The sequence below is a fragment of the Oryctolagus cuniculus genome, chromosome 1 (genome assembly GCF_964237555.1).
Source record: "Oryctolagus cuniculus chromosome 1, mOryCun1.1, whole genome shotgun sequence".
In the NCBI taxonomy this organism is placed as follows: domain Eukaryota; kingdom Metazoa; phylum Chordata; class Mammalia; order Lagomorpha; family Leporidae; genus Oryctolagus; species Oryctolagus cuniculus.
Genome location: NC_091432.1, coordinates 137,796,842 through 137,818,316, shown reverse-complemented (window position 1 = coordinate 137,818,316; position 21,475 = coordinate 137,796,842). Strand labels below are relative to the sequence as shown.

Genomic DNA, 21,475 nt, shown 5'->3' with positions numbered 1-21,475 from the left:
TCTCACAGATCCGGACAAAGGACAGGGTCTTCGACAGCATCAGCCACCTCATCAACCACCACCTGGAGAGTAGCGTGCCCATCGTCTCGGCGGGGAGCGAGCTGTGCCTGCAGCAGCCGGTGGAGAGGAGACCCCCGGGAGACCAGGGCTAGCGTGGGAGCCCGGCCAGCTGCTTGTGGGCTCAGAGCCCAAGTTCAAGTTTTATAAACTTGCTCCAGATCTCTCATATGCATACTAAAGGTGTACATACCTATACATCCTGTACAAATTATCCCTCTATATTTATATTTTTTAAGACTAAGAAAGATGTAAGACTAATGTTCTGTGCTGTATGTTTTTAATGAAAAAAAAAAAAAAGTTTGTAGTTGTCCAGGCAAAAATTGAATTCAGCTGAACCATTCCACTGGGAAATCCCTCTAGGAAGGTGTAAGCCTGCAGTTTTACCCAATAAGCACAATCCAAGGGGAAAAGAGGCAAGCGGGAGGTTTGGGCAATACACGTAGGATTGTAATACAAGAAGGCAGCACGCCGCCCAAACGGCGGGCTGGCCCTGCGTTTGCCGCGCCCCCAGCCCCCGGCTGTGCAGCGTCCGCCGCCTGTGCCCCGCCTCCAGCACCGGACGACAGAGCAACAGGTGGGTTTCCAGCGCCCCCAGCGGGGTCCTGTCACCCTTGCCTCCGGTTGTGCGAGGAGCCTTGGGGATTCATTTTATGCCAAGTACGGCGCCACATAAGCCGCACCGATCGGAGTCTTGATTGGCAAATGCTTCTCCCGTTCTCATCCGTGCAATGAGAAAATGGGCGTGCAGAAGGGGAGTTGAGGCCAATTTGTGGTTTTAGATGGCCTTCTGGTAGGGGGAGGGCGCGTTGATCCCAGGCTGCTGGCGGCGGCTGTGGGTGGGTTGCTTCCTCCCCACGCTCCCTGTGTGTTCACTCGACAGAGAAAAGACACAGGGGGAAGGGGCCAGCCGAAGACCAAGTGCAGTCCCCCGGACAGGCACAGCTGCGGCCACTCCTGGGTCTTTGGAGTCAGTTTGCGGTTCTGCCTTGCGCAGGGGACGCTAAGCTGCCTTACGGTCCCCAGGGCAAGGTTTCCGGAGGCTGCTCCCCTACAGCTCCTAGTCTTAACCCTCTTCCTTCCAGGTTGTTTCCTAATGGGCCCTTGGGTGTTAGACCTGATGGTGTTTAGAGTAGAAACACCTCGGCTTAGATCACCCCGTGGTGTCACAGAGGCTGTCCTAGAAAGAATGAGAGCATGCATGTGCTCTCTGGCGCCTCCTCCTGGTGCTGTGACCTTGGCTCCTGGGTGGTGACACCCAGGGCAGACAGCACACTTGCTCCGTTGGACAAAGGACACGTCTCACACATTCAGAGTTGCCCACTGATAGCATGGAGCGAGCTTGAGAAATCTGGTGTGCCTTGCTTTTGTCAAGTTCTCCTGCTAAGGGTGTGACCCCGGCTTCGGCTCTTGGAGTGTTGTGTGGCCCGGTGGCTCGGGGCGGTTGCCATGTGCTCATTTGTAGTCAGGCAGGGCAGCACGGAGCTGTGCAGCCACGGTTGCTGGGCCTTGCTGGGCCACCCTGCACCGCCGGACAGGGAAGAGGACAGGGTGGAGACAGAGCACGTGCCAGGCTTCTATGGAGTTTTTACCCTTTGAGGGTCCAGTGGATCCAAGCTGATGATGGAGTCAGTCTTCTAGACTGTTCTGTGGTGGAGTGGGGCTCTGGGGAGCCTGGCACCAGTGTAAACCACCCTGCTGCTTCTGGGAATGGTTTCAGATCCAGGTGCAGTGTGGATGCCTTGCTCCAAGGTGTCTGAGCTAGGATGCTGGTGGCAGCCAGCTCAGGCTGTCGAATTACAAACAGTCAGATTCCCGGGGCCAGTGGCTCTGAAAACCGCACTGTGCTTCTGTCCAGCGAGGACGGTGGCCCTGTAGATACACATATGGGTCCAGTACCCCTGTGTGCCAATGTGGCCTACACATAAAGATCCAACCTACGGGTAAGATGCCTGCAACAGAGTGCATGGGTTCCATCCTGAGTCAGGCTCAGGCTCCTGAGTCCTGCTTCCCGCCAGTGCAGACCCTGGGAGGCAGTCCTTGCTTTCCCTGCCACCTGCGTGGGAGACCTGGACTGAGTTCCTGGCTCCTGGCTCTGTCCCCACTCCACCCCAGGCTGGTGTGGGCATCTGGGGAATGGGCCAGCAGATGACACTATACTCTCTCTGCCCCTTGATTTTTTATAAAAGGATCAAGTGACCTTCTCTTGAGGTCTGGCATTCCCCAAGCCACAAAGCTGCCATCAAGGTCCTGGCAAAGTAGGAAACGAGGGTGAAAAACCATGAACAGCATAAGGTTGGAGCGACTTTCTTTTTATTCTTGTGGGTATTTAAGAAGTAGCAGTGTGACATTTGGGCCTCTGTGCACTCTGAAGTCAGTGTGTATTTTGAGGGTGATAGGCAATGTAGTAATATATATTTTTGCATGAGCATCAATTTAGAGGATTTAAAGAATTGGAGTCAATTTTTTTTTCTTTTCCATAGTAATTGAAAACATAGAGTCTTAAGCTCAGATGAGCAGGTCAGTGACCCTGGGAGAGCAGCATGTGAGAAAATGGGCCCTCCTTTTTAGGCCTTGGAGCAGATTTCAGACAGATTTCAAACCACAACTGTGGTTTTCTGATCCTCGTCTCTGTCCCTTGCAAAGGGCGCTGGAGCCCACCCACGAGCTGTCTCAGGGCTCCTGCCAACGCCGTGGGGACGAGCCCTCCCCACGAGCCACACTTGCCCAGGGCGAGACCCAGGCTTAGGTAGGCATCGCCCCTCGCCTGGGGCCATGCAGGCAGTGGGCAGCAGAGCTGTTCTGTGTGCCTGGCATTCCCCCTGCTCTGCTGGGTGCCGGCCGGTGCTCAGAGCCCCAGAGTCACAGGTGAGCCTGAGAGGGCCACCCCGCTGCCCAGCGCCGGGCCCCTCATCCTCACAAGTTCTGAGCCTACATCTCCGCCTGGGCACCGCAGGTGGAGCAGGCTGCTGGCCACAGACACGGGTGCAGCAGCACCACACCGTGCACCCAAGGGCTCCCACGGTTGCTGTGTGCTGTGCTGGGCCCATGAGTGTGCCCCATGTCCCTGCAGCCCCCTCCTGGGACCACCACTCCACCCAGATCCCCGTGTCTGCCGGAGCATGGAGCAGGTTGGCCATTGGCCATGGCCCCTCTCTGCTCCTGAGACGTGGCCTCCCCTTGCACCCCACCCTCCTGGGTGACTCAGCTGGCCAGGCCTCCCAGGGGTTTGGCTCTTAGTGGTCAAGGTCAGTGTCGATCTTGACCCACAAGGCTCCTCTGCATAGCTCCCTGTAGAATCAGGCGGGCAGTTGCATAAACAGTGTGGCCAAAGGACTGGGTGCGTCCAACCTGCATGCCATGTCCTGGGGTCTCCTGATGCCCCAGCTCTAAAATGCAGCGCTCCGTCCTGGGAGCTCCGTTCCTAAGCAGTGGCTCAGAACACAGACGCCCTGGCCCTTGCTTCCTCTGCACCGGTCACACCTGCAGGCCAGACCACATCGCCTTCCTGTGTGCTGAGCCTGGCAGAGGCCTGGACTTCAGCCCTCCCCAGGGCAGTGCTGGTGGTGCTGGACACCTCTGTCCAATCCCAGCTCTTACACATCCAGCGCCCTGTGGCCACAGGCTGGGTGCCCAAGCCCTGAGCCTGGGCTTGCTCCACATTGCAAGGCTGTACCACGAGAGGGCGTAGGGGTGGGTGAGTTGTGTAAGTGTGAGGAGTGCTGCCTTTCTGGAGTGTTCATTCACAAACCTGGGCCTCAAGGGCCCGGGTTGGGTGTGTCCTTAAATCTCTTTCTGTGGACTGTGCAGTGGAAGGCAGAGGAGGATTGTGGGAAGATGGCAAGTGGCCACGGCCAAGGGATCCCACTGGGTCTCAGAATAATACTCCGGTTCTTGCGTGCAACTTTTAGAGTTGGTACTGAGAAAGACAAAGTGGAAAAACCCAGTTCCTAGCACATAAAGCAAAGCCTTTAAGTGTTGGCCCCATGCAGGATCCCAAGGAAGGGAGGGGCCCATTTCTCAGAGGAGGACATGGGAGCCGGGTGACTCCCATGGCTCCCGAGGCTCACTGGTCAGTGGCTGAATCGGGCAGCAGTGGGGAGTTCCCAAGTCCCTGCCCTTGTGGGCCTGCCATGAAGGCCGTCCTGGGACTCCTGTCTCTGGTTTTTCAATCGCACTCTGTTTCCAAATGCTTCAGGCCCCAGTCACTCAGACCAAGGGGCCGGGCATCTACTTCCTCAGTAGGGGCTCTGCTGGAACCAGACCCAGAGAGAGGATCTGGATCTGCGTGTGTGTCCTGGTTTACTTGGGCAGCGGTCCTCGGAATGGAGAGGGAGGGGAGTGCAGAAGGCAAGAGCTAGCCAGGTGTGGGCAGCGGCAGGGCACTGCAGACTTAGCCAGTACCGGGGAAGAAAGCCCCCCACTGGTAGAAAAGGCCGTTTCTGGGGACAGGTTCAGACCTCTCTGTGCACACCTGGGCACTGCCCAATTAGGGGGACCCGGGCACAGTTAGGTATTGGTGGTAAGCAGCCTTGGGCTGGGAGGCAGGTAGCAGAACCAGCTGGTGCTGGAGCCCATCCCTCCCCATCACTGGGCCCAAGGGAGCCCCAAGAGTCTGTACTCCAAAGGAATTTCAGGCTGATGCCGGCGCAGGTGTCCCGACTTTGAGAACCTCTCTAGCTGTTGGCTTTTCGCCGCCAACTGATGCTGATGAGGCTTCCGTCTCACCTCGTACTGTGGATCCCAGGGCCCATGCTGGGAATTTATAAATGGGAGATGATTATGCATTGATAATTCCATGCAACCATTGCTGGCAGATAAAATGCCATCTGCCAGCCACAATTTATTTAGAATGGGGCTTATACATATTTATCAGTTTGCAGCAACAAATGCAGTTTTCAAACTGGCATGTTTTACAGCTGCCAGGAAAATTGCAACTTTATACCAGAATTAGTGAGTGTGCATTGCACACGTATGTACACACCTGCATACATTTGGTTGATTAAAATGAGCAAGCATCTCTCGGTGCGCACATACACACAGATGGGTTCTGTGAGGTGCATCTGAGGAGTCTTCTCTGGGTTTTGGTTTTGCACTCAAAAGGACAGCTGCAAAGTTATTTGTGGACAAACAGGTCCTGGGGTCTGTGGACCCTGGAGGAGGGTCCTGGATGCTACAGCTGTGAGAGCCAAGCACTGACGGGGTGGGGGCAGGACACGAGGTCAGTGAGGGCGGGAAGCCCACTGCAGGAAGTGACAGAGGGAAGAGAAGCCGGCGGGGAGGACAGGAAAGAAGAGGGACAGAGGGAGAATGAAAAGAATGCAGCCTTGCAACTTCCTTTCTCTAACAGTGTGTAGCTCCAGGCGACGCCTTTGTGTGGGAAGGCGGCTGGCCCCTGGTGGGACAGTGGCACACGGGTGCACTGCTCAGCGTTCCTAACCAGCCTGCTTGACCTCATTTGTACGTTAGCTTCTAGGTGGCAGGCCCTGTCCCAGGCTTGTGGGACACGGAAGTTTCTGCCTGAGTTTATCATCTCGCACGGGATGAGCACACACTAGGCTGTGGGAGTGTGACCAGACCTTGCAGTGTAGGAGTGTCCCAAGTTCAACAGGACCAGCGAGGGCAGATGCCCAGGGGGGTGTGAGACCCTGGGAGGGCTTCGGACAGGAGGTAGACGTGGTGTCAGAGGAGGCAGGCGAGGGTGTGGCAGGCTTTGGGCTCACCTGGCGCAGGTGAGTGGCCAGCATCAGAGGAGATGCCGCAGGGGAGGGCAGGTGCACCAGGCTCCACGTTTTGCCCTCTCTGCTGTCACAGGTGCCCCGGATAAATGAATCCCTGAGGCCCCAAACACGCAGGCTCCTTCCTCATGGCTGGAAGGACCATTCTTAGAGAACCGGAAATCAAACCTCAGACAATTCTGACTTTCTACTTTTACTTTTGTCTCATCTTGAGATGCTATAGTTAGAACACCATGTGCATGGGGAGTGAGTGCTCTGGCCCTGAGCTGCTGAGGTAGTGAATTCACACTCACATAGACACTTTTAACACAATGAACAATCCGTGTTGGGACATGGAGCTCCCTTGTTTTGTAATGACTATGTGTGGGTTGCAAGCAGACTGTTCTCTGTTCTTCCTGACCTCTGCATACAGTTGTTCCGGATTATTGTAAAATTAACTATGTGAATGTTTCTTTTTATGCAAAATGAAATATTTGGTGTCGAAATCCCTGGATTAGGCGGCAACTCCATGTCAATTTAATGTGTAATGATATTTACTACTTTTTTTTTAAAAAAAAGCAGCTGGATGGTAATTGTCACATCTTGGCCCATGAGTATTATCTGAAGACTGTTTGTTGCTCATTCATGGCCTTCAGCTCTGCCTCTGGGAGACCCCGGCCAGCTGGGCATCTCTGAGGAGTGGAAACACAAAAAGGGACTCCAAGTTTCGCAATCTTTGTTCTGTGAAAAACACGACAAGACCTAGGACATTTGGCTGACGTTTTGGAGCCGGGACGGTACAGCAGGTGAGGAGAACTGGCTTACGGCCCCCTCCTCACCTTCAGTCCCCTGCACTCCCACAGGAAACCACGGGGTCTCCACGACAAGCCCTGCCTGAGGCCCCTGGCTCATCCTGGGCCTCTGGGAGCAGCAGGCGAGGGAATCCCACGGGATCCCCACGAGCCGCCACGGGCCCGGGAGCCGAGGATGGCCCAGGCGATGCTACACTCCTCGTCCTGGCAGTGGGACTCCGTGCCTTGATTCTCGGAACGGTGGGTGTGCATAGCTGCTTGTAGGCAAGCCCTTTGGATATTCGACTTAGATACTAAAAATAAAACATTTGGGTGTTGAGGTTTTACACGTAGATACAAGTGAAAAGCATGGAGTTGGTCATGTAATTAGATGTTTTCTATACAATGTACCTTGTTACATTTCTGTGAAAGGCTCTTGACCAGTGCAGAGTAACTCAAGGGTTGAGACAAACAACCATTTTTTTAAAAACAGCTAATTGTTGAAATGACTGTCGGTGTAACTCTGCTGGCAATAAAGGCTTCTGGGAAAAAAAAAATCTTCCTTTGGATGTGGGTCTGGCACTGCGTCCTGTGAAAGAGAGGGACTGGGGAGGGGAGACTGTGAAACTTTTCCCGGGAGTGCAGGTTTCTCAGTTCCTCCCCGGGGAGATTTCTGGGAAAACAGAGTCAAATCTTACCCCATCCATCAAGGGCATGGAAGGGAAAGCATGGCTCAGCGGGGGCGCGGCCTGGGGACCTGTTGGCTTCTGTGATCCGGAGCCCTGGACAGAGCCAAAAGGGCACAGGTGCGTTGGGGGCAGGCATCTCATCACCAGTCGTAGCCATGCGGGCTTGTTTTCCATGGAACCCCAGACAGAGGCCGTGAGGGCAAAGCCGGTGGAAGGGGCCGGTTCTCGTCTGTCCCCTGTGCTCGCATAAACAGCAGCAGATGAAGCAGCAGCAGACATCTCATGCCCCTTTCGCTGCCCTGGCTCTTACAATTCTCCTGCCGTCAGGAGAGACCTTTTTCACTCTTCCTCGGCACCTGGGATCAACCGAGTATGCTGTCACTGACGCCCACTACACGCCTCATTAACACGCCATCCGCCACAGTGCAGGGTTCGAGGGGACACCGACACCAGGGGCTCAGAATGGGCTCTAATTCCCGAAAAAGCCAGGAGGCACAGGAAACAGGTGGGGAACGGGCCCGTCCACTCACACAGCTCGAGGGGCGGTCTCCATGGAAACAAAACAGTCGCACCGTGTGCACTTCCAAGTACACGTGTATACAAAGGCTTTTGGTTTTATTTGGTTTTTTAACAAACCTACATTGGAAATAGTACAGGTTGCTAACTGAAGAGAGATCCAATGCACAGATACTCGGCGGCGTCTAAGATCACCTGTTTCTGGACTTCTAGGTGAGGGTCTGAGATGCACAGCTTCTAAGTTACCACCGACGGGCTGGCGGGGAACACACAGATGGGGTTCAAAGGGAGCAGTCTGGCACCTATCAGATCAGCACAGTTACTGTTTTTGGTGTGTCTTTAATTCAGATTGGTGTTATCCCGCAGGGGCCGACATCACACCGCAAATCCTGACGGCTTCGGTGCAAGCTAAAACTCACGACGCATGGAAGCTGGGTTAGCGGGCGCGGTGTTCCTAGGAGCAGTGGCAGAGGGAGCCAGGGCCCCCACAGCAACTCGTACCTGTGACACAAAGTGCAAGCTCCTCTTGTTAGCAATGTGGGAAGGCAACACTGAATGCTTGGGCTTAACCCCCAGTCTTTTCTAGAAATGCCCTGTGGCTTTCTCATGCTATTTGATGAGAGAATCAGCTACTTTTCAGGGATTAGAGAAGGCAACAAAGCAAGTCCCAAGGAGCGTCTCCACACCGGGAGGTTCTGTGTCATTAGGAACAAGAATCGGGGAAGTCTTTGGTCAGTAGGTGGAGGTGACCCAGGACACATGGGAATGCTCTCCCATGGGAGTACCTTGCGTCAGACGGCAATCAGGAGTTAAGAGTGCCCCTTTAAGTCTTAGGCAACCTTCTCACTGAACCCAGAAAACAACAGGGGGCGGTGGTGTGAGGGTCACCCAAGGGACAGAGTCCTTCTACAAGTTGGTTCTGTGCCCATTCTCACAAAGAACTCCGCACAGCAGCTGGTGCCTGTGCCTGTGCTACAAGGTGTTCCCATTTTCACCCTTGCGTGTTGCACGGGGAATCCACAGGGAGGGGCACGTGTGGCAACGTCTCCTGCATCGTCCCTTTGTACGGGAAACAGAGTGACTTCGACTTTTGTTGGGAAGTGAAACTGCAGGACGGTGCAGGCGTGGCGAGCTCACACCTCCCAACCTAAAAAGCTCATGGCTTTCAGGAGTGAGTGTGCTGATGGCTCCGGCCACCAGGTGGCGACAGCGTGCATGGTGCCGCGTTGGTGCTTTTCATACGCAATCAAACCTCACGCGGAACCAAAGTGCTGTCCTGGAAGCCTCATCTCTTGCAGGGACACCCTAGTCACACCGAACACACCATGGCTCCCCAGACCAGAGGTCGCCTCTGCCTCTGCCCCGGGAGGAGGGGGGTCTTTTTCTGAAGGGTCAAGGGCTCCAGCTCCTCCAAGAATTTGGCTGGCTCTTCCGTGGTTTGCAGAAACGCCAGCACAGTCACACAGTTTGGCTTTTGGAAGTGCTTGCGCTTAGCCAGGGACACAAAAGCAAAGGATCACAGGGCTGGCTTGGGTCAGTCTTACATGTGTGGGGCCAGCCTTGAACTAGGGCCTTCAAATCTTCTAACTTTGAGACTTAATGTCAGTCCGAGGAGACCAGGGATGGCATGTCCACCTGGCTCACGACCACGTCCTTGTACCTGGAGGTGCAGTCAGAACACACCTATACAACTTGTTACACAGCTGTGTGGCGTGTCCAGACTTTAGGGAGGTACCACAAGGCAAAGACCTAGAACGGGAACTCTGCATGATGTAAAAAGGTACGAATACAGAAGCGTCCATCGTATGTGCAGTCTGCGTAGTGTAGAATGCTGTCCAGGGCGCACGGAGAAACACAGGGCACCGGGTGGTCCATGACTGCCCTCTCTGGGACAAGAAGAGCAGGGCCTGGGACCCAGCAGGAGGGAGCGGGTGACGTCATCAGCTTAATGCATTCAGATTTCCTCAATGGGGTGGTCCTCAATGGGGTAGGTGGGCGGCCCCCTGGGTCCCCTTCCTAGGGGGGCATCCACACAGGGCAGACTGGCGGGCATCACCAAGTAGGCTCCCCAGCGAGAGCACGGGAAGGCCCAGGGGGAGGCAGCGATGCACGCAATAAATAAGATCGGGGCTGCAGCACGAGGTGCGTGGAGCTGCTCACTTGCACAGGATCCCGTTCTGCAGCGTTTTGTCCACAAGGCAGGACGAGGCGGCCGCGTGGGGCAGGTCTTCCTTCACCTTCGGGGAGTGGCTACTGTTGTTGCTGCTGCTTGATTTGCTTCTGCTTGGGTCAAGAGCCGGCTGGACGGGCAAGGCGCCCGCCCCCCGGCCCCTGACCAAGCAGGTGCAGACCAGACGGAAGAAGGCGCGCCGCATCTCCTTGCTGGCCAGCGTGTAGATGACGGGGTTCATGGCGGAGTTGAGGACGGCCAGCACGATGAACCACTGAGCCCTGAACAGGACAGGGCACTCCTTCACCCTGCAGGCCACGTCGATGAGGAAGAGGATGAAGAGCGGGGACCAGCAGGCGATGAATACGCCCACCACTATCACCACGGTGCGCAGCAGGGCCATGGAGCGCTCCGAGTTGTGGTGGCTGGCCACCTTGCGGCTGCTGGACTTGACCAGGAAGTAGATGCGCGCGTACAGGATCACGATGGTCGCCAGGATGGCCGTGAAGATGCTGATGCAGAAGGCAATGTACTTCTTGGAGTACAGGGGCAGGATGGTGGAGCAGTCGGGGAGGTTGTGCAGGCAGTTCCAGCCCAGGATGGGCAGCGCGCCCAGCGAGAAGGCGATGAGCCAGCACGTGGCGATCAGCAGGAAGACGCGGTGCTTCTTATTGGCGTCGTACGGCCGCATCTTGATCATGGTCAGGTGCCGCTCGATGGCAATGGCCAGCAAGCTGCAGGTGGACGCGCCCAGGGCCACGAACATGCTGCCCTCCCTGACGAACCAGACGGTGGGCGACAGGCTGAACGTCTTCTTGCCGGACATCAGGATGTTGACCTTGTAGGCCACGCCTGCCAGCAGGTCGCAGAGCGCCAGGTTGCCGATGAAAAAGTACATGCGGTTGTGAAATTTATTGTTCTTCCAGATGGCGATCAGAACCATCAGGTTCTCCAAGACGATGAAGCTGCAGACGACCAGGAAGAGGACGGTGGTGAGCGTGCTGCCCTCGGAGGGGTCCCTCATCCTGCCCTGCAGCTTCCCCACGTAGCTGTAATGCGCCCGCAGCGTCTCGTTCCCCGCGGCGGCGGCCATGGCTCGGCATTCGCAGGCGGCTAGCTCCACGGTCCACCGGAGGGCGCCCGAGTCACGTCCATTTCAGGGCACCAGGCCTGCGGCGACTCTGGCTGCGACAAGGCGCGGGCCGGGGACTCCGCCGGCAGGGCTGTTGGAGATGGGCTCCTACAAGGAGGCAAGAGGAAGGGCCTGGGTTAGCAAGGCGAACGCCCCGCGGCGAACGACCGCCACGCCGGTGCGGGAGAGAGGCAGGAAAGACACGGAGGCAGAGAGGGTCGAACACCAGCCTCGTTCCTAAGTGATGGAGGGAGCCTGGGAAAGCGAGCGCGCATCATGTGGTCATGCGCCCAGGACACACAGGCCAAGAAAACGCTCCCATCTGCAAACCTCAGGGCACCAGGAAATGCTGGCCACTTAGTCCTCGTGCACCGCCCAGCGGCTGCTGCTACTCTCCCGCTCGCCCAGGGAGAGGCAGGATCTTCCCAGGGCAAGTCGCCGGGATGGAGCGGGCATGATGCCTGCCCATATGCAAGGCCTCCCGGGCAGGCTCTGGACTGACATCCTGGGAAGCGCCCACACTTCCTGGATGCCTCTCCTCACCTCCCCCTACCCCGGGGGATGCCGGGACCAGGACCAGAAATCAGCTCTAAGGGCACCAGTTGTCTGGGCCGTAGGGAGCCCCGAGGTCTTACCACGAAGCCTTGGCAGGGAAAAACAGCTCGGTGTGGCCCATGGACACCTCTCAGGGAGCAGCCGGGACCTGGGCAGGGGGAGAGGGGAGGAGGCCAGGGAGAGCATGCAAGCCACACTGACTCTGACTGTGGCTTAAAATTCAGTGGCCTGAATGCTAGAAGCATGTGACCGATGCACTGAGCCAGGAGAAATATCTAACTTGACACTCTGCCAGAGGGTGAAGGTGGTGTCCCCAGCACCAGGGCCTGGAAGGTTCCCAAGTTTCAGTTCTTAGTCCACCCTGCCCCTCTGGGTCATCAATGGTGAAGCAGACCCAAGGGTCGAGGTAGAAAGCGCTCACAGGCGACTCACCTATTTTAGTTTTAAAAATCATTAATTGACGCATAACAGTTGCAGTTGAAGTCGCTGCTTGTGCACCACCCGTAGTGATCAGGTAAGGGCAGGGTGGTCAGCGTTTCCACCGCCTGGAGCATTTGTGGGGTCTTTGTGCTGGGCACCCCCCCACGCCTCTCTTCCTGCCCGGTATAGGATGCGTGGTGCTGTGAGTTGTGGGGGCCCTGCTGCGCTGCTGGATGCCACCACGCGGCCCTCCTCCCACTGCGTGGTGCCTGCTACCCAGCCTGCTCCATGCTCACGCCCCAGCGCCCTCTGCCGCCAGGAAAACACTCTCCCTCCAGGAGCTCAACACTTCTAGCTTCCCTAATACGCAGCATTGGTCTTTCTGAACGCGCTTCAGTGAACATTATCCAAGTGACCCAAGACCTAACGAAGATCAAACGAAGCTCGTTTCTAACAGCCCACGGGGCCTAGCCAGTGGAGAGATGGTCAGGTTCACCGTGGCTAGGGTTCAGGGGCGCACAGACCACTCTCCAACGCCAGAGGGCGCTGTGGGGGGGCGCAAAAGAATCTGAAGTCCCCGGGGCCCACACGAGCTCTTTGCCAGGCAGGAGTCGTGGCGCAGCGACGGCTCGGTCCTCGGAAGGTCCTGGGGCTTTCCCGACACGGTGGGGCTGAGAAGCAGAGGGAGCTCCGAGTGGTTTCCATTCTCCTGGCCGCCTGGGGGCAGCAGGCTCTGGCCACGCCCTCCTCCCTGCACACCCTTGGGTTTTCCTAAGCTGGGCGAGAGAGGACCAGGACTCTGCAGCAGTGCCTTCCCGCGTCTCGGCGCTTCCAGGGCTCGCTGGCTGTGGAGGCCCCGGGGCTGTGTAAGCTGACATCCCTGTCCCTGCTCTGCTCCTTCGCTCCAGGACACCTGTCGGCCGTCCTCGAGGGCTTGGGTTGAGGTCAGCTTGAAGGCCAAGCACGGACAGAAACCTTGCTATGTTGGTTCAGCCTGTCCTGACTTCAAACAAGAAAAGCACAAAGCAGCTGAGGGCTGAGGCGGGGCTGGCCGTGACGGACAAGCGGAGGTCACCGCCCCCATTCTCCCTGTCACTCAAGAGCCCACTCCACACCAGCCCTGCCTTGTCAGCTGGGCTCCTCCCCCCGTCCCCCTCCTGTGTAGACCAAGACTCAGCTGGGACTGCAGAGTCAGCAGAGACGGGAGAGGAAGCCCCAGAGCCCGGCACCACAGCCTGAGAGCTGTGTGGCCCAGCTGAAGTGGTCATTGCGCTGCTCCCCCGGGGGCCTGCCAGGTTCCCACGCGGCTGCAGATACCTCCTTGTGTTCCACTGCTAGGCGGCCACCTGTGCTGTCCACGATGCCACAAGTCTGCGTTTAGTTTCTTTCTTTCTTTTATTTTATTTATTGATTTGACAGGTAGAGTTATAGACAGTGAGAGAGAGAGAGAGAGACAGAGAGAGAGGTCTTCCTTCCATTGGTTCACCCCCAAAGTGGCCGCCAAGGCCGGTGCTGTGCCCATCCGAAGCCAGGAGCCAGGTGCTTCCTCCTGGTCTCCCTTAGGGGTGCAGGAGCCCAAGTACTTGGGCCATCCTCCACTGCACTCCCGGGCCACAGCAGAGAGCTGGACTGGAAGAGGAGTGACCAGGACTAGTACCCGGCGCCCATGTGGGATGCCGGCGCTGCAGGCTGAGGATTAACCAAGTGAGCCACGGCGCCAGCCCTGGGTTTAGTTTCAAAGTGTCCCCAGGCTATCCCCAAACTGACATTCCCACGCCAATGCCCTGCCTCCCCAGCTAGGGCAGAAATTCAAGTACAAATTCACGTTCCTTATCCTTTCAAGGAGCAGTGGTGCAGTATACAGGTGCTTCAAAAAGCTTGTTTAACATGCCATTCGGAGAAGTTTATTTTGGTGCAAAAGCCCTGGCAGCCACGGCAGTTTTGTGAGACTCATTCCCATGAGTGTTCTGAAGGCTCCTCGTGTATTTTATATTTCGCTGACTCAGCCTGTCTCCTTCCTGGGCCTTGTTTTCCCCGTGAAAGCCTCATTGCACCCTTTGTGTGCACCACAGCTCTCTGCATGTCCTGCATGCCTCTGACCTTGCCACACGGTGTGGGGGTGTGGGAGGAGGGAGCACACCCCTTACCAGCTCTGGACCTGCTCTGGGGGAGGGAAGGGGGGGGCAGCCCACGGCTCCACTGGTATGCTTTCCTCTCTTTTGCCTTGCATAAAAAAATTGATCAGGGATAGCACTGTAGCACAGCAGGTAAAGCTGTTCCCTGCAATGCTGTCATCCCATATGGGCGCTGGTTCAAGTCCTGGCTGCTCCACTTCCGATCCAGCTCTCTGCTGTGGCCTGGGAAAGCAGTAGAAGATGGCCCAAGTCCTTGGACCCCTGCACCCACATGGGAGACCCAGGAGAAGCTTGGCTCCTGGCTTCAGATCCTGGCTTCAGATCGACACAGCTCCAGTCATTACCAGCTGATGGAAGACCTCTGTCTCTTTGCCTCTGCCTCTCCATAACTCTGCCTTTCAAACAAATAAATAAATCTCTAAAAAAAAAAAAAACTTTAAAAATTGATCAAAGCAAAGCATGAGCAAACCATAAAGATGAGCAGCCAGTAATAAAATAACCACAATAAAGTCGGGTAAGGAGTGCCAGAGGCCCACCAAGGCCGTGATTCTTGAGGGCCAGCGTACTTTTCCACGATTGCTTGATTTATCATTTCTGTTAATGAACACAGCACTCATCACATAGTTTTCCAAAAGCATTTTTTTTTGTTGTTAAATACGATTCCTTCCACTCTGCATAACTGGAATATAGCTGTCTCTCTTCTGGAATCCAAAAGCTTATTTTCTCTGAATTATCAACATGGACCCAGCAGGCTCATCCTGGGAGCTAAGTGCTGGGCTCATGTCCGCACTGAACTTGGATGCGTCAGAACATCACGGCGCACCACAGGCTATGCAATTCCCTGCAACTTTCAGGCGTGCCAGCCACAGACCCGGAGACTGCTGGCCCCTCGCTCCTACCGGAGTCTCCTGGGGTCAGCCAGCCCCACTCAGGGCGAGGCCAGCTGATGGCAACAGCCACTGGCAGGTCAGCAACTGCAGGAGTGCGGGCCTGCCTGCCAGTCACCAGTGAGACAAGCACCCACACCCACCACGGGACAGGAGGGACCCTGTGCGCAGCCCCAGGCAGCAGCGCCATTCAGCTGCTTTGTGAGCTTCAGGTGACTGGGACCCACAGGACGCTCGCCTGAGTCGTGCCTGTGGGTGTGATGAACCTCACTGCTCCCATGGTGTGCAGAGACCCACTGCCTGCGACTCACTGCCGAGCGGAGACGTGGGTCAATCTGTTCTGCGGCCGTGTGCAGGTAACGAGGGAGTTGGACACGCACTCGGGGAACACGTGCCCCGTTTCAGCCGGCCGTGGCAGATTTCTGAGCTGGGCTGCTGTCTGCCGTGGAATGTTTTTCTTCTCTTTCAAGATTTGTGTATTTGAAAGGTAGAGTTACAAAGAAACAGGGGGCGGCTCCCTCAATAGCTGCAAAGACCAGAGCTGGGGGAGGCCAAAACCAAGAGCCTGGAGCTCCACGGGGGGGTCTCCCACCTGGGTGGCAGGGGCCCAAGCACTTGGGCCGTCCTCTGCTTTCCCTGGCACAGCAGCAAGGAGCTGGATGGGAAGTGGAGCTGTTGGGACGGGAACCAGTGGCCACAGGGGATGTTGGTGTCACAGGCGGCGGCTGTATCGCAGGCCCTGGGATGGGCTTTAGCCCAGGCGTGGAGGCGCCGGATTTCCCAGCACTGAGACAGTGACGGCTCTTAAGCCCTGGGCAAGCCTGGTGTGCAAAGCCCATGTTTGCAGCGGGCAGGGATGGCTCTCTACAGAGGGCAGGCCTGACACAGTACACATGCTTCCATTTTGCTTCGTTTTATTTCATGTTTCTTTCAGACCAGCGAGGCTTATTCAATTTCAGAACATTTTGCTTAATTTTAAAAGAAGTGTCTAGAGCTGTCAATCACTGCTTAACTTCCACCTGAACAAAAAACAAAAACAAAAAACGGAAAGCCCGATGCGGGGAGAAGGGACTCAACACAGACTAGTTCTGTACCTAGTTAGTACGCAGACAAGTGTGCCTGGTCTCTTAGGCGCATGCGCAACGGGCTGCGGGCCGGGGTTCCCACGGTGGGCTGCCCTGGCGGCCGTCTCCAGCCTGAGGGTCATCAGCACAAAGCCTACTCCAGCGCGGTGCTAACAAGCCCCTGACGACCCTGTGCCAGGGACTTACTTGAGGGTCTGCATCCTGTAGTTTCCCTTAGAACCTGCTTACCTAGTTGCACTTCACCCTCATTACGCTGGGATCCCAGGGCCTCTTCCAAAGACACCTAGGCACCAGCACTTCTGCTTCTTTGTGCGGAGAAAGAATTAAGAAGCTTCTGGAAGATGGTTCCATGACGGATGAACCCAAGTCAGCCCCTGCCAGGGTCTGGGGTACCCACCTCCCCCAAACCACGGAGTGGCAGGCGCTCGGGTCAGGAAAGCCTTGGAGAGGGGCCCAGATGGATTCCAGATGTGCTTTCTACACTGGCAATGCACTTTCTCTGCACATGTCCACTTAGAAAATAAACAAACTATAAAAAGAAGAAGAAAAATATTTCTACCAAGTCTGGATCCCTCCTTCTGCATGAAAAATGAAGGCACAAGAAGATAGTGAGTGGGACATCTCTCCCGGCTGGATGCAAGATGCTGCATTTTTCAGTCCTGTCCTCCCGGGGACATCAACAAGTTCATCCTCCAAAGCAAATTCAAACACCCAGCATCTGCCAACAAGCAAAATTTCTTGGAAAGCAAGTTTTTTTTTTTTTTTTAATATTTTTCGTTTAGAAGAATTTAGAAAGGAAATGAGTTGGCCCCTTCTGGGCTGCAGCGAAATTCCTTTGCTAATGAGTGTGTTCTTGGGCAACCTCACCCTGCTCCAGAGCCCTCATCGCCCACACAGCCTCACACGCTGGACGCTTTGATCTGAGCCCATTCATGCAGCTGCCTGGAAGCCCCCCCGCCCTTGCAGGCAGACAAACCCAGCGAAGGGTGACTTTTTCCCCCTATTTGTCTCTTTCAGAGCTTGGAAGTGAATTGGCCCGCCTGGTGGGGCTTCCCGCATCCCAGTAGCTTGTTCACATGCCCTGTTCCACAGCTAACGAGGCTCACACTACGATGGAATCGGGCACAGCACAGGGAGCCCAGGTATGGAAGCTGTGCCCCGGGGATCTCAGGTACCAGCTCCAGGCGTCTGTCCTGTGAACAGCCTCCGGGCCTTCCCGTCTCATCTCTACAAAGGCAATTGCATCTGACCCAAAAAGCTGCTCACCATCGTTGCTTTCCAACCTGTTGTTTCCCCAACCCCCAAACATTGTCTGTCCCGCTTGTTCTTAGTGAGGATGCAGGACTGAATTACTGCCAAGTCATTGCCGCAGGACGAGTGCAGGTATGGGAGACATGCGCAGTTAACTTGTGCCCTGACCAGGGGTCTGCCTGTGCTCCTTCCCATCTGTCCCCAGAGCCACACTCTGCCCTGCTGGCACAGTGCCCAATCACATCTGCTTCCCACGGTAGCTTCCCGAATGTCCACTGAGGCCAGGGGTGGGGCGGGGACTGGGGGGTGGGTCGTGTGTCCTTGGTGGCAGTGCTGACACCTTTCCACTTGTCCTTTCCCTGGGAGGTGACAAGTGTCTCTCCAGTGTGCTGTAGAGCCGAATCGCTTCTGGCTACCGCTGGCAAAGTGTTGGGGCTCTGCTGAAATACTGGGGATGTTTCAAAGTCAGGGAAATGGAGCGTGTCCCGTAAGGCCAAAGAGCATGGTCGACTGGCCCCGGGGGCTCTCACCCCAGTTCCCGGCCCGGACCCGGAACCAGGAGGGGTCGCTGACCGTGCAAATCCACCCACTATGCACCACACTCTCCACTGGGCAATCTTTAAAATGAGCTTGCCTTATCTCTTATAGGTAACAGTGCTTCAATTCCTTAACAACAGAATGCAAAACAGAGGACTGGGGAGAGACAGAGGGAGAGGGAGGGAGAGAGGGAGGAGAAACTAAAGCCCAGTAGCTATAATGAAAACAGTAATTGAAATGTCTTTTTAACCAAAACCAGATCGGTTTTCACTCAGTATATCTGAGAGTACTTCAAAAAGTTCATGGCAAATGAAATTAAAAGTTTGTTTTCATGTAAAACATTTTTGAAATCCTTGCATACTGGTGTATATTTTTTTTTAAACACATCTTCAGCAGCTTATGGAAAAATCTCCTAAGGCAATTCACAGAACAGCAAACGACTGGCCAAAGGTCATATGAAACGGTTCCAAACTGATGAGACAGGAATTAGGAAGACAAATGGAAGGAGGAGGAAGGCTCAGGTAACCCACAGCCTGCTGGCCCGGGGCCCCGGCTAACACAGATGGCTCAGGGTGGGGCCCGTCTCTGGCAGGCTTGGGAACTAGCACCAAGCGCAGTTAGGAAAATGGATGTTACTGCAGGGCAAACCCCAGTTTTCCAGGACTGTGGCACACTCACATTCTTCTTATTATTATTATTATTTTTTTTTTTGGTAAAGCAATATGTACATACACTGTGGGTAGTGAGGAAGAGGGAAGGAAAACACGGCATCAAGTCAGTGTCGTGACATTCCAGAAAGAGGAAAATCCATCCTGAATTTTGAGACATAAGACATGAGGCCAACACACAAAGCTGCTACTCCAGGAGCAGGGGTTTGTGCCACCTGCAAATGGTAGAACATTAGGGGAGTCCCATCCCCGAGACAGTCACAGGCCTCAAGGGGACAGTGGTTTTTATGGCTGCAAAGTTCATTATCTTAGGGGGAGGCTCTTCAGGGCTGGCCTCAGGCGACACGAGTGACTGAGTGGGCCCAAGGTGAACGTTTGCTGATGGGAAAACCCAGCGTGTGCCCTAGCGCCCGCCCCGCACCAGTGACTGGCACAGCCGCTCAAGCCCACGCACCCATGCCCGTGCACACACACACACACATGCTCACACATGCATAGCCACATATGCCCGTGAGTCCACAAACATGTGCACTGCTTCCCCTCCTGACCCCAGCCCCGGACACTGCCAGCCCTGTCGGTCATACATCTAAGGAACACAAACCTTTCCTTACACTTCCTAGATAGAACTTCTGGCTTTCCTAATCACGCCTGCACGTTTTCACCTTTGAGGGGAAAAAAATCATTGAAAAGAAACACTTTGAACACTTGTTTATACACAACATCTGTGACTTCCAATTCCACATTTTAGAAAGAGGCGTCAGGATGGACACCTGGGAATGCTGGCTGGGATGTGGGCTATGGGGAGGGGGCTTGCATTTTAAAAGCAATATTCCAGAAAGGACCTCGGCTCCTGTTACCACCCTTCTTTCACTGTGATGTTCAAAGTAGAGTGTGTTCCCTTTAAAAGTCCAATGAGATGTGCCTCTCTATGTCTAAATATAAAAACACCACAAAGAAAAATGCCACTGGGAGTGTCCAAAGCCAGAAAGAGAGAGAGGGTGGGGAGGAGGAGACAGGGAGGCTCCGACGGACCCTCGGAGACTGAGTGGGTGCGGGGCGAAGCCCCTTCCCAGGCTTTGCTCACACCGATTTTGCGTGGGAACCTAAGGACTGCATTGTGGGGACGCTGTCTTCCAGCCCCATTCTGACAGCCCCGATTGCCTTGTTTGAGTGATGTCGGGAAAGATGGGGTTTCGTGGCAGATGTAATTCATAAGAATGAATTTTCCAGTCGAAAGACCACAGCTCTCTTCCGCCCCAGCGCCCCCCGGGGGGAGAGGGGGAAGGGTGGGAGCGCTTAGCTTTCCACTCGTCCAAGGGAAAGTACAGCGGGAACTAGTTCAGGACGATCGGCCTCCCTTTCTTTCAGATAATTTCAGACCCATCCCGTTTTGAACGCTGCATTCGCAGTGAGAAGTCATTCGGTCTCCCGGCGGGCGCTGCGGAGCCACCGGCGCGGACATCCCGGGAATGGGGTGCGGACGTGGAGGGGAGCGCTCCAGGGGCGCAGAGCGCGCACGGGTCACCAGCGCACCGCGGTCCGCTGGAATTTTGCCGGAAGAGCAGACCCGGTGGTCCCTGCTCCCCGCCCGCATCTCGGCGTCTGCGTCTCGCCCGCCCCCAGCCCCCGACCCCCTAGACTCACCTGGACCTGGGAAGGGCGCTGGGTCGCCGGCATCCTGGCCAGGGGCGCGCGCCAGCCGGGGTGTCCCTTCGTCGGCTCGGGGACCCTCAGGGCTGCGAGGCGCGGCAGCTAAGAAGAGCGGGAGGTCGCCCTGGGCCTGGGGTCCCCTCGGGCTCGTCTTGTCACCGCTCGGTGCCGGTCCCCCGTCGCGTGTCCCAGGAACCCGCTCTCGCAGCTTCTGCTCCGGCGAGTCAGGGCGCAAACTTTTCCAGCAGCCCGCCCTCGAGGCCGCCCAGCCCCCGCCCCCGCCCCCATCTCCCCGCCCACCATCTTCCCGCCGGCAGCTGCCGGCCCCTTCCCCAAGTCCCCCTTCTCTCCCCTTCTCCCGCCCTAGCCCCCCTCAGCTCCCCGCCTCCAGCCCTAGCTCCAGCCCCCTCCCCCAGTTCTCCGCCTGCAACTCTCCACTCCCTTCCCCGCTCCTCCGCTCAGCCCCCAGCGTCCCCAGTCGCCCCGGCCCGCAGACCCGGTGCTCACCCCGGCGAGTTCCAGGTGCCGATCCCCGGCGCCCTGGGACCCGGCGGGGGTCGTTTCCCACCGTGGTCCCGGGTGCAGGGCTTGGGTGAGCCCCTGCAGCGCGGACTGCCAGAATCTGAGCCGATTGTTATCATTGTCACTATTGTTATTCTACTATCAGTATTATCATTGTTCCCGTCCTGACATTTCCGCTTGAGACGGCTGGACCCCCCCCCCCCCAGCCTTGGCCAGTGGTTAGCACCCGGCGCCCCGCAGCTTTCTGTGGGGTGGGGGGAGCTCTCATTGCTGCGGGCGCTTGCCCTCCGGCCAGGCCTGTAGCGCCCTATCCTCGCTGGGACTCTGCGCGCAGGCCTGGGTTCCCAACACAGGGCTTCGTCCCCGGTGTAGAGAAATAATACAAGCGAGGTCTTCAGACAAGGGTCCGTGGGAGGACACTGCCAGGCCCTCAATTACACAAGCAGACGCCTTGACTTCCTAAACACGGACCCCTAAAGGCTTGGGGAGGAGGAGGAAGAAGAAGAGGGCAGAAGGAGAAGGGGAGGGACTGTCCACTGCATAGCTGGGGTGGCCAGTGTCCTCACACAGTGGGCAGCTGGTCCCTCTATGGATCTGCGCACCCAGCGGCTTCCTGCTGTGTAAATTCACAGAAAGGCGTTGGCTGAAGGTCATTCAGATCGGTACCCATGTCCCCACCCACGAAGAAGTCTG

The 21,475-nt window shown here is 56.2% G+C and overlaps 2 protein-coding genes across 4 annotated transcripts in view; one reads left to right on the top strand and one right to left on the bottom strand.

Annotated features, from left to right (window-relative positions):
* The window catches only part of SHC3 (SHC adaptor protein 3), a 178,502-nt gene extending 171,380 nt beyond the window's left edge, over nucleotides 1-7,122 (top strand). For all 3 annotated transcript variants that reach the window (XM_070065791.1, XM_070065785.1, XM_070065801.1), the window contains one exon: nucleotides 9-7,122. In XM_070065791.1, coding sequence (XP_069921892.1) covers nucleotides 9-152 — 144 coding nt within the window. In that variant the 3' untranslated portion in view covers nucleotides 153-7,122. The remainder of the gene's footprint in view (nucleotides 1-8) is intronic.
* A 720-nt stretch (nucleotides 7,123-7,842) lies between these two features.
* On the bottom strand, nucleotides 7,843-20,854 carry S1PR3 (sphingosine-1-phosphate receptor 3). Its single transcript, XM_051847525.2, has 3 exons — nucleotides 20,768-20,854; nucleotides 20,255-20,471; nucleotides 7,843-11,180 (listed from the first exon to the last, which is right to left on the bottom strand). Exon 3 carries the CDS (start codon nucleotides 11,031-11,033, stop codon nucleotides 9,927-9,929), a length of 1,107 nt encoding a protein of 368 aa, XP_051703485.2. The 5' UTR covers nucleotides 11,034-11,180; nucleotides 20,255-20,471; nucleotides 20,768-20,854; the 3' UTR covers nucleotides 7,843-9,926.
* Nucleotides 20,855-21,475: the final 621 nt, after the last annotated feature.

What these genes read in the sequence shown, in the direction of transcription:
- S1PR3 (XM_051847525.2), bottom strand. Translation starts at nt 11,033, where the DNA reads ATGGCCGCCGCCGCGGGGAACGAGACGCTGCGGGCGCATTACAGCTAC.